Source organism: Ascaphus truei, chromosome 5, assembly GCF_040206685.1.
Source record: "Ascaphus truei isolate aAscTru1 chromosome 5, aAscTru1.hap1, whole genome shotgun sequence".
In the NCBI taxonomy this organism is placed as follows: domain Eukaryota; kingdom Metazoa; phylum Chordata; class Amphibia; order Anura; family Ascaphidae; genus Ascaphus; species Ascaphus truei.
Genome location: NC_134487.1, coordinates 308880777 through 308893369, shown reverse-complemented (window position 1 = coordinate 308893369; position 12593 = coordinate 308880777). Strand labels below are relative to the sequence as shown.

Sequence of the window (12593 nt, the reverse complement as noted above, 5' to 3'; positions counted from 1 at the left end):
GCTTGCGAGAGGGCAGAGTTGAAACAGGATAGCATAAATTTGTAGTGAAGAAAGTCTGCGAGAGTATGAGATTTCCTCCAGAGGCATTCAGAGGAACGAGTGGAGGAACGCAGCATGCGCGTGTGGGAATTTAGCCAGGGTATGGGGTTAGAAGGGCGAGGATGGCAGAGAGAAAGCGGGGCATGAAGATCAAGAGAGGAGGATAAGGCAGAGTTGTAGGTCCTGACCAGGTTGTCAGGGTCTGTAGCAGAGCTGAGAGAGGAGAGGGAGGAACTTAAAGTGGAATCAAAGTCTGGTAGGTGAATAGAGTGCAGGTTTCTGCAGAACCGGGGGGTAGATGGAGGTGGAGAAGGGGAGAAGCGAGATAGAGAGAATGAGATGAGGTGATGGTCAGAGAGAGGAAAAGGGGAAATGGAGAAATCAGAGAGAGATAGAAGTTTAGTGAAAACCAGGTCTAGGTAGTGGCCATCCTTGTGGGTGCTGGCTGCAGTCCACTGTTGAAGGCCAAAAGAAGAGGTTAGAGAGAGAAAGCGGGAAGCCCAAGGGAGAGAGGGGTCATCAATGTGGCAATTGAAGTCCCCATGGAGAAGAACAGGAGAGCCTGAGGAGAGAAAGAAAGAGAGCCAGGATTCAAAGTGAGAGAGAAAGGCAGAAGGGGGATGAGTAGAGGTAGGTGGGCGATAGATGACTGCCACGTGGACAGGGAGAGGTGAGAAGATCTGGACAGTGTGAGCCTCAAAGGAGGGAAAAGCAAGAGGGGGGGAATAGGAAGGGTTCGGTAACGGCAGAGAGAGGAGAGCAGGAGCCCCACACCTCCACCCCTGCCATAAAGGCGTGGAGTGTGGGAGAAAGAAAGGCCACCATAAGAGAGGGCAGCTTCCAGAGCAGAGTCAGACTGAGTGAGCCGGGTCTCAGTTATAGCAAATAGGAGCAGCGAGTGAGAGAGAAACAAGTCATGTACAGAGAGGAACTTGTTAGAGAGGGAGCGAGCATTCCAAAGGGCACAGGAGAAAGGGAGAGAGGAGGGAGGGTGGCAGGGGATGGGTATGAGGTTAGAGGGGTTAATACCAGAAATAGTAGAGGTTGCATTTGGCAGGCGAGGACGAGAGCATACAGAAATAAGACAGGGACCAGGATTGGGAGAGATATCCCCAGAAGCAAGGAGGAGAATCATGGATAGAAAGAGAATGTGGGAGGATGATTTAGTGCAGGGGGTATGGCTGTGTAGTTTCAGAGGGCGCAGGTAAGAAAGGAGTTCATGTGAACTGAGAAGTGGTGAAGGAAGAAGTGATGGAGATATATGAATAGAGTTAGAGACATAAGGAGGCTGGTAGAAAGAAGTGCATAATTTGAGAAGAAGTGAGATCACAGCAAATATAAATTGTAAAGGCAGCATCACAGCCGTAGTAAAGTGCTGAGCTGCAGTCTGGTATAGATGATATCCTCCTTTCCAGCGTAGTTCAAATGCAGGAATCAGGGCCATTAGGGGTTGTCCACTTCCTCACTTCTTTTGAATTTCCTGTTAAACTTTAGCTACTTACAATGGGCTACTTGGAGATGGGCTGCAGGCAGCATAAAGCTGTTCTATCTGGGGTTATATGGGCCTAGCAAGTCACCTGACAGTTAGGTTCTGTCTGCTTAATTAGCATTCAAACAGATGTTTTTTCCACCTAGATGGGTGTTCCCTGCCTAGGTGTCAAAGCTTAATTCAATTAGGGATTCAAAGATGGATTTTACCTAGCATATACTATAATACACACAGCAAAGATAATGGCCCTTATGCTGTGAGGTGGGGTAAGCGCAGATGACGCGCTATCGCAGGAAAAGCCCCATTACAGTCAATGTCATCTGAGCTATCACACCTTACAGAATAAGCCTCTTCGCCTCTTATAAAAAGCAAAATAAACATGTTCAGCAATATGAGCCGTTTCACCAGAATGTTTGGAATATTCGCTGGAAACTGGGGAAGAGAATCGCAACATCTCACATCTCCCGTTCCCACTGAGAACATTACATTCCCAGAAAACTATCATTTATGTGCAAACTGTTAACAGGTTTAAAAATACTTGTGCAAAGATTGTGGATTTGTTTACAGAGGAGACAAAGACAATTCCATAATTTGTTTAAAGAAGATATTTATTTGCATAAAAAGAGGAATCGTTTTTTTGGAATACATCATTAAAGATATCTATAAATATTATGAAAATTTGTAACAATCCAAATAAATAAATAAATACTGTATTGCAGTACAAAGGGTCGTCCTTTCTCTCGTAGCTTGCAGTACCTGGCACCTGTCTGCAAAAACTGATCTTCTAAAGACCAATATGCTGTGTAATAATCCAAGTTTAGTTACTAACAACATACAGATTTAAAGCTTATTATTTGAGAAGAAGAGCGCTCTGCCACTGCGGTTTTGTTTTCCTCCTAATCAGCACTTAATATGAAGGGGACTGGTGCAAACATTTTACATTGCTAATTTTGAGCATTTATCCCTTGACATTTGTTGTATTTAGATATTGGGGAGTAGTTCTGTATATTGAGCAATAGGCTGAATTAGGAGCGAGTTAGTGAGAATACTATAGTGTGATGTAGCAGTATTTCTGACCTCACTATTAGCTTTCTCTCGTTGTGACGTGGGTGACAGATGTACTTCGAATATAAGAGATCCGGCTCACAAGTTTCTTATATCTTTCCGTAAGTCTAATGGGAGGTGTCAGGGGCTTGATGCATCACCCCATGAATGCCTCACATATAACAAGACTTTACAATGCTACCCTTCATTTCACTTACATTATGCAATATATTGAAATCTACTCGTCCAGCAGTGAATTGGTTAATTATTTCTAATATCCAATGCAAAGTTTAGGAAGTCTTTTTTTATAAGTCCTGCAGTGCTACATTTGTCACCAATAACACTCAAGGTTTCTGTGTTTGGGGGGCTCTGATGGAAATATTGGGATCAAAGTTTAATGAAAATTGATTACGGAAGAAACAGGGCGATTGTTTTGGATGCAAACTCTGGAGACATGTACAGTATGGCCAAAATGAATATAGAACAGCACAGTTGTTTCACTTGCAAGTTTGGTAAAATATTAGTACCCTACATGGTACAGTATGCAGTGTGTACAGTGTATATAGTTCATAAAACTGCATATGTCTGCCTGTCCAGCAGAAGTCACAAATAAGTGCAAAGCATAGCAAGCCTCTGTATCAATGAAGGTGGTTTATATGCTTCTTCATATGGAGAATTGAATCACTTTCTCAAAGAACCTAAAACACAATTACAGGCATACTAAAAAAGCGTTGGTTTGTTACAATAGTGCAAATCTTTATCATTTCTAGGTTTAAAGTGAGACAACTAAACAAAGTGTATATTCTGTCCCTTAACACCCAGAACATTTGTAACAACCACAGATCTTTTATGCCTTAGAAAATGTGCACAAATGTAATGTGGAAAGTCAATGTAAATACATTTTCTCCTGCATCCTGTACAGACATTACAGTACTTCAACCAAGATTGTGATGGAGGAGATAAAGCGTTACAGGCCAAACTTCATGTACAATGGCCTTCCAATCCAAGTTGAATTGTGTGTCCAATGTTTTATGAAATTAATGGAAATAGTGCACATAAGCACAAACGTGTTGATGTTACTTTGTTGTGGAATGAAGCCCCGAACTGCTTTATTTGCGCACACACTGGATGGTATTAATTTAATGAAATCCTAGTTAGGGGGTTCTAATGAAAAATAGCCCATTTTGCACATTATTGGCTTGTACTGGACTCAATGATAGCACATGCTCCTGAACCATAGCTAACTGTTCCTAAATTCAGATGGAAACAACCCATAGGTTCAGACAGTCCAGCAGATGTCAGAACATTGTAACACGTTCAGCTGAACTTTATGCAATATTTGATATATTTGCCATACATAATCCCATAAGTATATGCGTAACATCTCACAGAGATCACATAGAAAGTCTGCATAGCACAAAAGTTTCTTTAAATATCATATTTTGTGATCTAGAATGTTTCTGTCGCTAAATCATTATTACAATATCAATAGTATAGTTAAATATTAAATAAATATGCAAATAACGTTTTTCAGTGGAAAAGAGTACAATAGTTTCTTATCCAAAAAAAAAGTGCAAGATAAGAGTTTATTTTTTTAGGTAAAATGAATCTATGAAACTCTGTCGTCACTTGGTATATTTTGCCATGCAGTCATGTCTGCACGAAGTCTGTATTAAGGGGTTTGGGGAAATTCTGTAGGTGACAATGAGCAAAATTCATTAAAGATTTGCTTCTACCTGGAAAGATACATAACTCTCATTGTGCTATTACTGTAACAACATTTGTTGTTGTTGTAGAATTGCTATTAGAACAGCGGTACAAATGTAGACTGTGTTCTGTAACATGTAGATTGAGGCTGTATTTTTAACAATGTATTCATCAGAATGCTGAAGGGGGGGATTAAGGTACATGTTACTTAGCAGTGCCGCTCTATGACACCTTCCGGCTCTGGAAAACTTTACAACCAATTGATGAAAAACAAGCATGAAATATTTTTTTAGAGAATTTGGTCCCAATCAAAAAATATCCTCATTAAAGAAGGTATTTATCAGTGCTAGAATATTGCTTAATGAGGGTTGGTTGTGTTACTGCTTTGGTGTAATCATTTAATGAGTTTGGTCCATGTTGTTCTGCAAAACAAGGTTTTGTTCAATAGCCCAAATGTCAAAATAAAATGTAAGCAATGTTAAGGCAAATAAAATACCTGGGATTGTTTAATGATATTTCAGTGGGTACTGAAAGGAAAGACATCTATTACAATTTCTATTAATGGGATTAATTTGTATTGGAATGTGCAAGGCTCATTTGATATCAATCCGATATATCATATTATTCTGAGATGGCAGAGTGCCTATTAACTCCCAAAGGTCTGTCTGCTTCTTTTTAGGAAATTGTATTATTTGTATATTATGAGTAAATCCTGTCAGTATGGTTTCTGTATCTTTGCTTGATTTAATAGATTATGTTTAAATATCAGTAGAGAAATCATGTAAAGCTCATACACAAACACAAATTGAAGCCAGTTGGTTGAGCCTAATGATTTTGTCACTCCAACCGGTGGTGTGCTTTGCATGGCTACCTACTGTAATTAATACGGTGTGAGGCTTGTTTTCTAGTGATTATAATACCATGTGGATCATCTGGGTCCACCACATCATTCTGGTTAATTCTTAGAGGATCTTGGGGGAGTTGATCCCAGAGATCTTGAAATATTAGTGATGAGGATTTCTCCAAAGGCATCTTCCTCTGTGTAATGACGATGCTGTTTGGATCAGAGAAATCAACACCTGCATTTCTGGTGTGTCTGAGGGGCTCTGGGGTGTTGAATCTGGTTATCGGTATTTCATTCTTCCTAGACAAAAATTGAGAGTAGGGTGGTGGGTTCATGCCAGGGAGAAAAGGGCGCTTTGCCTTTCCAAGGCTAATCAGGTAGTTGTATTTCGGAGAGTGGTACACATCACATCCATTCTCAAGGTTCTCCTGTTTAAATATGCAGTCGTCATGGCTGAAATAGTGCTGGAGGAAAAAAATATTGATTTGCGGTAAGTTTTGCGGGCAAACTTTGGTGTGTGTTGTGTGTGTGTGTTGTGTGTGTGTGTGTGTGTGTGTGTATCAATGTGATGCTTCCAAAACAGAAGGGAGTGTTATGTTCCCTGAATTAAAATAATGATATGCAAACACGATGAACTTTAACTCATTAGAACACGCTTAATGCCATGTCCTATCAGGATAAGTGGCAGATTAAAAACTACGGCTGGGGCCATGGTGCCGCAGACCGTGCGAGCGATCAGACGGCCTTCAGGCAGTGATCGCATCCATGCAGCGGGTGGGAGGGGGTGGGCGTTGCGCAAAAAAATCAGTTGAAACTGATTTCTTGGCGTGACAGGCCGGTCACGTGAGCGGTTTGCCCAAATAGGGCGAACCAGCTCCGTGACACCCCTAGGCACGCCCCGTTCACCATGGCCAGGGAAGCACCCGCTTCACGCGGGTCACTTCCCAGCCTCTGGACGCCTCCGCGCGGGCGAAGACACTATGGCCCCAGCCTAATGCTACATTATCTTCTAATAACTGGACATTACTAAAGTCCTGATGTTACTCCCGTCTGAACCCTGAAATTGGACTTGAATGGGAGAGAATACCAAGAATAGATTATATAAAATGTATAAACTAAAGTTATCAGCTTTTAAGAATATTAACCCCTTTAATAGCCCACACAGTCAGTTTGCTACATTTAAAACTGTTTTTTGCAAACCTCCGGGGTTTCGTAGGTAAGCGACATTCTTCCAACACCTAGCCTGTCTGCTTTCAATGTGTTCAGGAGAAATGGCAACCTCACTATAAAGTGAGGGAGCCCGGCGCAAATCTCCGAGTACGGAAATGCGCTTATCAGACGGGCGGCAGTAATATGTCCCAAGTCGCCACGCAGAGATGTCAATACAAATAAAGAAGCAAAACCAAGAGGGATTTTTACAAAGTATCTGTATACATTATCAAGAATAATATTACATTTTTTTAAACCACAACCTCTTCAATATTTATATTTTATACTTTGTTTGGCAAAACTCATTCAGTGAATCTGTGCATCCGGCTTTACATTATATTCCATTGGGGATTTCCGTGCGACTACGTCGCATACAGCCGCTACGGAGAGCATGGAACCGCCCCCTAAATCTTAGTCCAGTATACGTCTGAAAATACCTGATAAATATCCACAGAACCTTTTTTTTACTGGTTCACACGTATTTCGTAAAAATGTGTTTGATTAGTTTAACTTAATGACTCAAAAATACTTACTGATCCAAAAACATTCCCATCAAAGTCCATGCACAAGTAGCGTCCACTTTTGACCCCTGTTATCAGCACGAAGCCAGCAGCCTCCGCTTTAATCATTAATGCACCTGTTAAAAAATAAATAAAAAGGGTCTGAAATGAAAGTACAAAAACATGTTTTGAGCTATTTCGTCTTCATGCATTCCAGTTGTTATACTGTATGAAAATGTTCTTATCGTGGTTTGGTTCCTTACACGCTGCGTGTGGTGGTTAAGTGGGGGGTGTGTAACATACCCTGAGCTTATGCCCAGAGAGCCAGTGGATGCATTGTGTTGCTCTAATAAACAAGTCGAAATGTTGCATGTTGCTGTTCTGTACATTTGTCTGGGAATTTCACAGCAGTGCAGTATACAATATATTCCTTCTCTAACTAACTACACTAGGGTTGGATTTTCTGTTCTGTACAGTACACTTCTCTACGTTGACACACAGGATCCTATTTAATATAGTGAGAGATGGTGTAATACTCAGGTAGTGATGTGGTAACTTCCATTCAAGTGAATACATTAACTATATTACCCATTTCTCACTATATTAAATAGGAATATAGAACTTCACGTTGAATTTTTCTCCATTTACTCCAGTTTTGTATCTGCTTTCCGTCATTAGAAATAATGCTGAATCTTAATTGACAGCCCTAATGCTATTTGGGACATGTTGGCCCAGTCTGGGTTTTATGGTTCCCTTTTTGCAATAAAAGATAACATATTCCACAACACTTTGAAAGTAAGAAGAACAAATAACTGGATTACCGGTCCCCCTGATATGGGCCCACGTACACAAATAGGTATCATTCTTAAATTAATTTTCCCTCAAAGTAATAATTAAGCTTTAATGATTCATGCAATCTCAATAAATCATTAGCATACAGTACATTGTTCAAATCTAAGACCCTTTCCCTGGGCGGGAGACTGTAGGCTCTACATGGGGTGAGAACTCCAGTCCTCACGAGACTCCAACTGGTCAGGTTTGCAGGATATCCCTGCTTCAGCACAGTTGGTGCAGAAAAATACTAAGCCACCTGTGCTGAAGCAGGGATACCTTACAAACATGCTCTGTTTGTGGCCCTTGAGGACTGGGGTGCCCACGCCTGCTCTATACCATGGATTGCATTGCATGCATGCTGTGAAATCCTTTCAGGTGCGCTGGGGTTATTTATTAAGCTGCTACAGTATATGGCAGATCATGGTACTATCACACAGGAACTCCTATTAACTTCTATGGAAGTTTCTATGTCATTGTGCCCCCATCTGCACTATTGGAGCTTAATGAATAAGCCCTAGAACGTGAAAATTCACCTGTACATGAAAGCATTGGATCTGTCCAAGTACAAATAATTATTTTAAAAGATAAGGATATGAGGGTGAATCCCGCACCAAAAACATGCTAAGGAAAGCAGAGCAAACTTCTGTAAATGTACAAAAACATGCTAAGGAAAGCAGAGCAAACTTCTGTAAATGTACAAAAACATGCTAAGGAAAGCAGAGCAAACTTCTGTAAATGTACAAAAACATGCAAAGGAAAGCAGAGCAAACTTCTGTAAATGTACAAAAACATGCTAAGGAAAGCAGAGCAAACTTCTGTAAATGTACAAAAACATGCTAAGGAAAGCAGAGCAAACTTCTGTAAATGTACAAAAACATGCTAAGGAAAGCAGAGCAAACTTCTGTAAATGTACAAAAACATGCTAAGGAAAGCAGAGCAAACTTCTGTAAATGTACAAAAACATGCAAAGGAAAGCAGAGCAAACTTCTGTAAATGCACAAAAACATGATAAGGAAAGCAGAGCAAACTTCTGAAAATGTACAAAAACATGCTAAGGAAAGCAGAGCAAACTTCTGAAAATGTACAAAAACATGCTAAGGAAAGCAGAGCAAACTTCTGTAAATGTACAAAAACATGCTAAGGAAAGCAGAGCAAACTTCTGTAAATGTACAAAAACATGCTAAGGAAAGCAGAGCTAACTTCTGTAAATGTACAAAAACATGCTAAGAAAAGCAGAGCCAACTTGTAAATGTACAAAAACATGCTAAGGAAAGCAGAGCAAACTTCTGTAAATGTACAAAAACATGCTAAGGAAAGCAGAGCAATCTTCTGTAAATGTGCAAAAACATGCTAAGGAAAACAGAGCAAACTTCTGTAAATGTACAAAAACATGCTAAGGAAAGCAAAGCAAACTTCTGTAAATGCACAAAAACATGCTAAGGAAAGCAAAGCAAACTTCTGTAAATGCACAAAAACATGCTAAGGAAAGCAAAGCAAACTTCTGTAGATGCACAAAAACATGCTAAGGAAAGCAGAGCAAACTTCTGTAAATGTACAAAAACATGCTAAGGAAAGCAGAGCAAACTTCTGTAAATGTACAAAAACATGCAAAGGAAAGCAGAGCAAACTTCTGTAAATGTACAAAAACATGCAAAGGAAAGCAGAGCAAACTTCTGTAAATGCACAAAAACATGCTAAGGAAAGCAGAGCAACTTCTGTAAATGTACAAAAACATGCTAAGGAAAGCAGAGCAAACTTCTGTGAATGTACAAAAACATGCTAAGGAAAGCAGAGCAAACTTCTGTAAATGTACAAAAACATGCTAAGGAAAGCAGAGCAAACTTCTGTAAATGCACAAAAACATGCTAAGGAAAGCAGAGAAAACTTCTGTAAATGTAGAAAAACATGCTAAGGAAAGCAGAGCAAACTTCTGTAAATGCACAAAAACATGCTAAGGAAAGCAGAGCAAACTTCTGTAAATGCACAAAAACATGCTAAGGAAAGCAGAGCAATCTTCTGTAAATGTACAAAAACATGCTAAGGAAAGCAGAGCAAACTTCTGTAAATGTACAAAAACATGCTAAGGAAAGCAGAGCTAACTTCTGTAAATGTACAAAAACATGCTAAGAAAAGCAGAGCCAACTTGTAAATGTACAAAAACATGCTAAGGAAAGCAGAGCAAACTTCTGTAAATGTACAAAAACATGCTAAGGAAAGCAGAGCAACTTCTGTAAATGTACAAAAACATGCTAAGGAAAGCAGAGCAAACTTCTGTGAATGTACAAAAACATGCTAAGGAAAGCAGAGCAAACTTCTGTAAATGTACAAAAACATGCTAAGGAAAGCAGAGCAAACTTCTGTAAATGCACAAAAACATGCTAAGGAAAGCAGAGAAAACTTCTGTAAATGTAGAAAAACATGCTAAGGAAAGCAGAGCAAACTTCTGTAAATGCACAAAAACATGCTAAGGAAAGCAGAGCAAACTTCTGTAAATGCACAAAAACATGCTAAGGAAAGCAGAGCAATCTTCTGTAAATGTACAAAAACATGCTAAGGAAAGCAGAGCAAACTTCTGTAAATGCACAAAAACATGCTAAGGAAAGCAGAGCAAACTTCTGTAAATGCACAAAAACATGCTAAGGAAAGCAGAGCAAACTTCTGTAAATGCACAAAAACATGCTAAGGAAAGCAGAGCAAACTTCTGTAAATGCACAAAAACATGCTAAGGAAAGCAGAGCAAACTTCTGTAAATGTACAAAAACATGCTAAGGAAAGCAGAGCAAACTTCTGTAAATGCACAAAAACATGCTAAGGAAAGCAGAGCAAACTTCTGTAAATGCACAAAAACATGCTAAGGAAAGCAGAGCAAACTTCTGTAAATGTACAAAAACATGCTAAGGAAAGCAGAGCAACTTCTGTAAATGTACAGTACAAAAAACATTCGATTTGAGTATTTGCTAGATAAAAGAGAGAGAATACGATGTGATTGAAGCACACATATTGCAACTTATTTGTACTTCTCTACGATATTAGCTTATTGCGTATTACAAGGATATCGCTTCGGTTATGGGAACAGTGTGATAACATTTCATGAAGGGTTGAGAATGTAGAATGAAGCAATTTATGCCACGTTTGCCTTCTGGCTACTTTAATGGCTTATTTAGAGAGTAGCTCAGTCTTGGTCACTGGCTTTGGTCTGGAACAGCCTGCTTCGCCCCCCTGTCTGCTCGCTGTGATGTTGGGTACATTACTCAGGCACCAATAATTACAATCCATGTTCTCCATGATTGCGAAGCGCTGGGCCTGTAAACGCCGCAGTCTGACGCTGTCTTCATTATACAAGAGGAAATCACAACATATTTTTTGCTTCAACCTTTACATATCCCTTAGGCTGAGTCCCCGCTGGAGCTGAGCGCGCTCATGCTTGGAGAGCGCTCCAAGCAAGAGCGCCGGGTGTCCTGCATGTACGCGCACGCGGGGAGGGGGCATTGCGGGTAGTTGAGCGCGATGGAAAGTATAATTTTTTTGTTTACCTAAGCGCCGAGCGTGTGTGCCCGCACACGAGCGCGCACAGTGTGAGCGGGGACTTACATATAACTATATATAAGTAACCGCCGCAAGCGCTGCGCGCTCAGCGCTAGCGGGGACACAGCCAAGGTGATTGATAAATAACTGATCAACTTGTGTCAACTGAGCTGTTATACTGTTGCAAATACCCTGAGCGAGCATCCTTGTAATGTCGCTGGGCTTCGATTTTTATAGAGGGATTTTGTAGGGTTTTGGTCTAATGCAAAAAAACACTGACTTTAAAAAAAAAAATCTTGTATGATTTGCATTATTCTTGTACAGTGCAAGACATGCGCAGTCCCAGCGCAGCCCCAGAGCAGCCCCAGCGCAGTCCCAGCGCAGTCCCAGCGCAGCCCCAGCGCAGTCCCAGCGCAGTCCCAGCGCAGCCCCAGCGCAGTCCCAGCGCAGTCCCAGCGCAGTCGTGTCACCTGCACACGTTCATTTATAACACACATACTGCTATAAACATTGAAATGTCTGATTTTTTATAATATAATAGCAGGGTTAAAACAGGTTACATATATACGACGGACTATTCTATAGTACATTTTAATATTGTAATAATATTATTAATGCATCTTCTTTACACTTCATTATAATTCCCATATTTTAAACAGTGGGTTTAAAAGACTGTAAAGCATTGCTTATATTCCAAGTCAAATATGAAACACTTCTCTTATGTACAAATATATTCTGACATATTAACATGCAGAATATAACGTCGTTTAAAGTCACTTACTGTAAATGGTTTGCTGAGGAGTTCCATCAATATGCCCATCGTGATTGATCTGCAGGTGGAAGCTGTTTCGCTCAGTAGCTGTGTACAGGTGCATCAGTCGCTCATGATTTCCCCATCCTGCATTTATCAGCGGAGAGGAATTGGGAAAGGCTTTGCTTACCTGTAATATAGTGAAAGCAAAGAACACTAACCCTAGTCTCCTGCACTGGCTAATCCTGGCCATTTTATTCCCTTGTGGGAGATGCTGCTGAAACGAGATACTTTTTCTTCCTAGTCTCTCAGCTCAGTGGCAATTCTGCAACTCCGTGGCTTCCAAACTTTTTGCAGCATTTATAAAGGCGAACAGCACAGTGACATCACACAGGAAAAACATCCTTTCTGTTGTAACAGCAGAAATTTAAGAGAGCCCTGAGACATAAAATACCCAGGAATTCACGTGGATGCCCTGGGAAATAAATCAAAGCCAAATTTTTTCTTTTCTATCTTTTTTGTTTAACCCTGCACCCAAAATATTTATTAACGAAAGTTAACTGCAGAGAATATCTCGCACACCACCTGTGGTCCTATAGAAAACTGTGGTCGAACAATTACCATTGTGTACATTTTAGCCTAGGAGTTTCA

At 40.3% G+C, this 12593-nt stretch overlaps 1 protein-coding gene across 1 annotated transcript; it reads right to left on the bottom strand.

Annotated features, from left to right (window-relative positions):
• Positions 1-5128: 5128 nt before the first annotated feature.
• On the bottom strand, positions 5129-12195 carry FGF23 (fibroblast growth factor 23). The gene is made up of 3 exons (XM_075599054.1): positions 11973-12195; positions 6866-6969; positions 5129-5587 (listed from the first exon to the last, which is right to left on the bottom strand). The coding sequence occupies exons 1-3, from the start codon at positions 12193-12195 to the stop codon at positions 5147-5149; spliced, it is 768 nt and encodes a 255-aa protein (XP_075455169.1). The 3' UTR covers positions 5129-5146.
• Between the last annotated feature and the right edge of the window lie 398 nt (positions 12196-12593).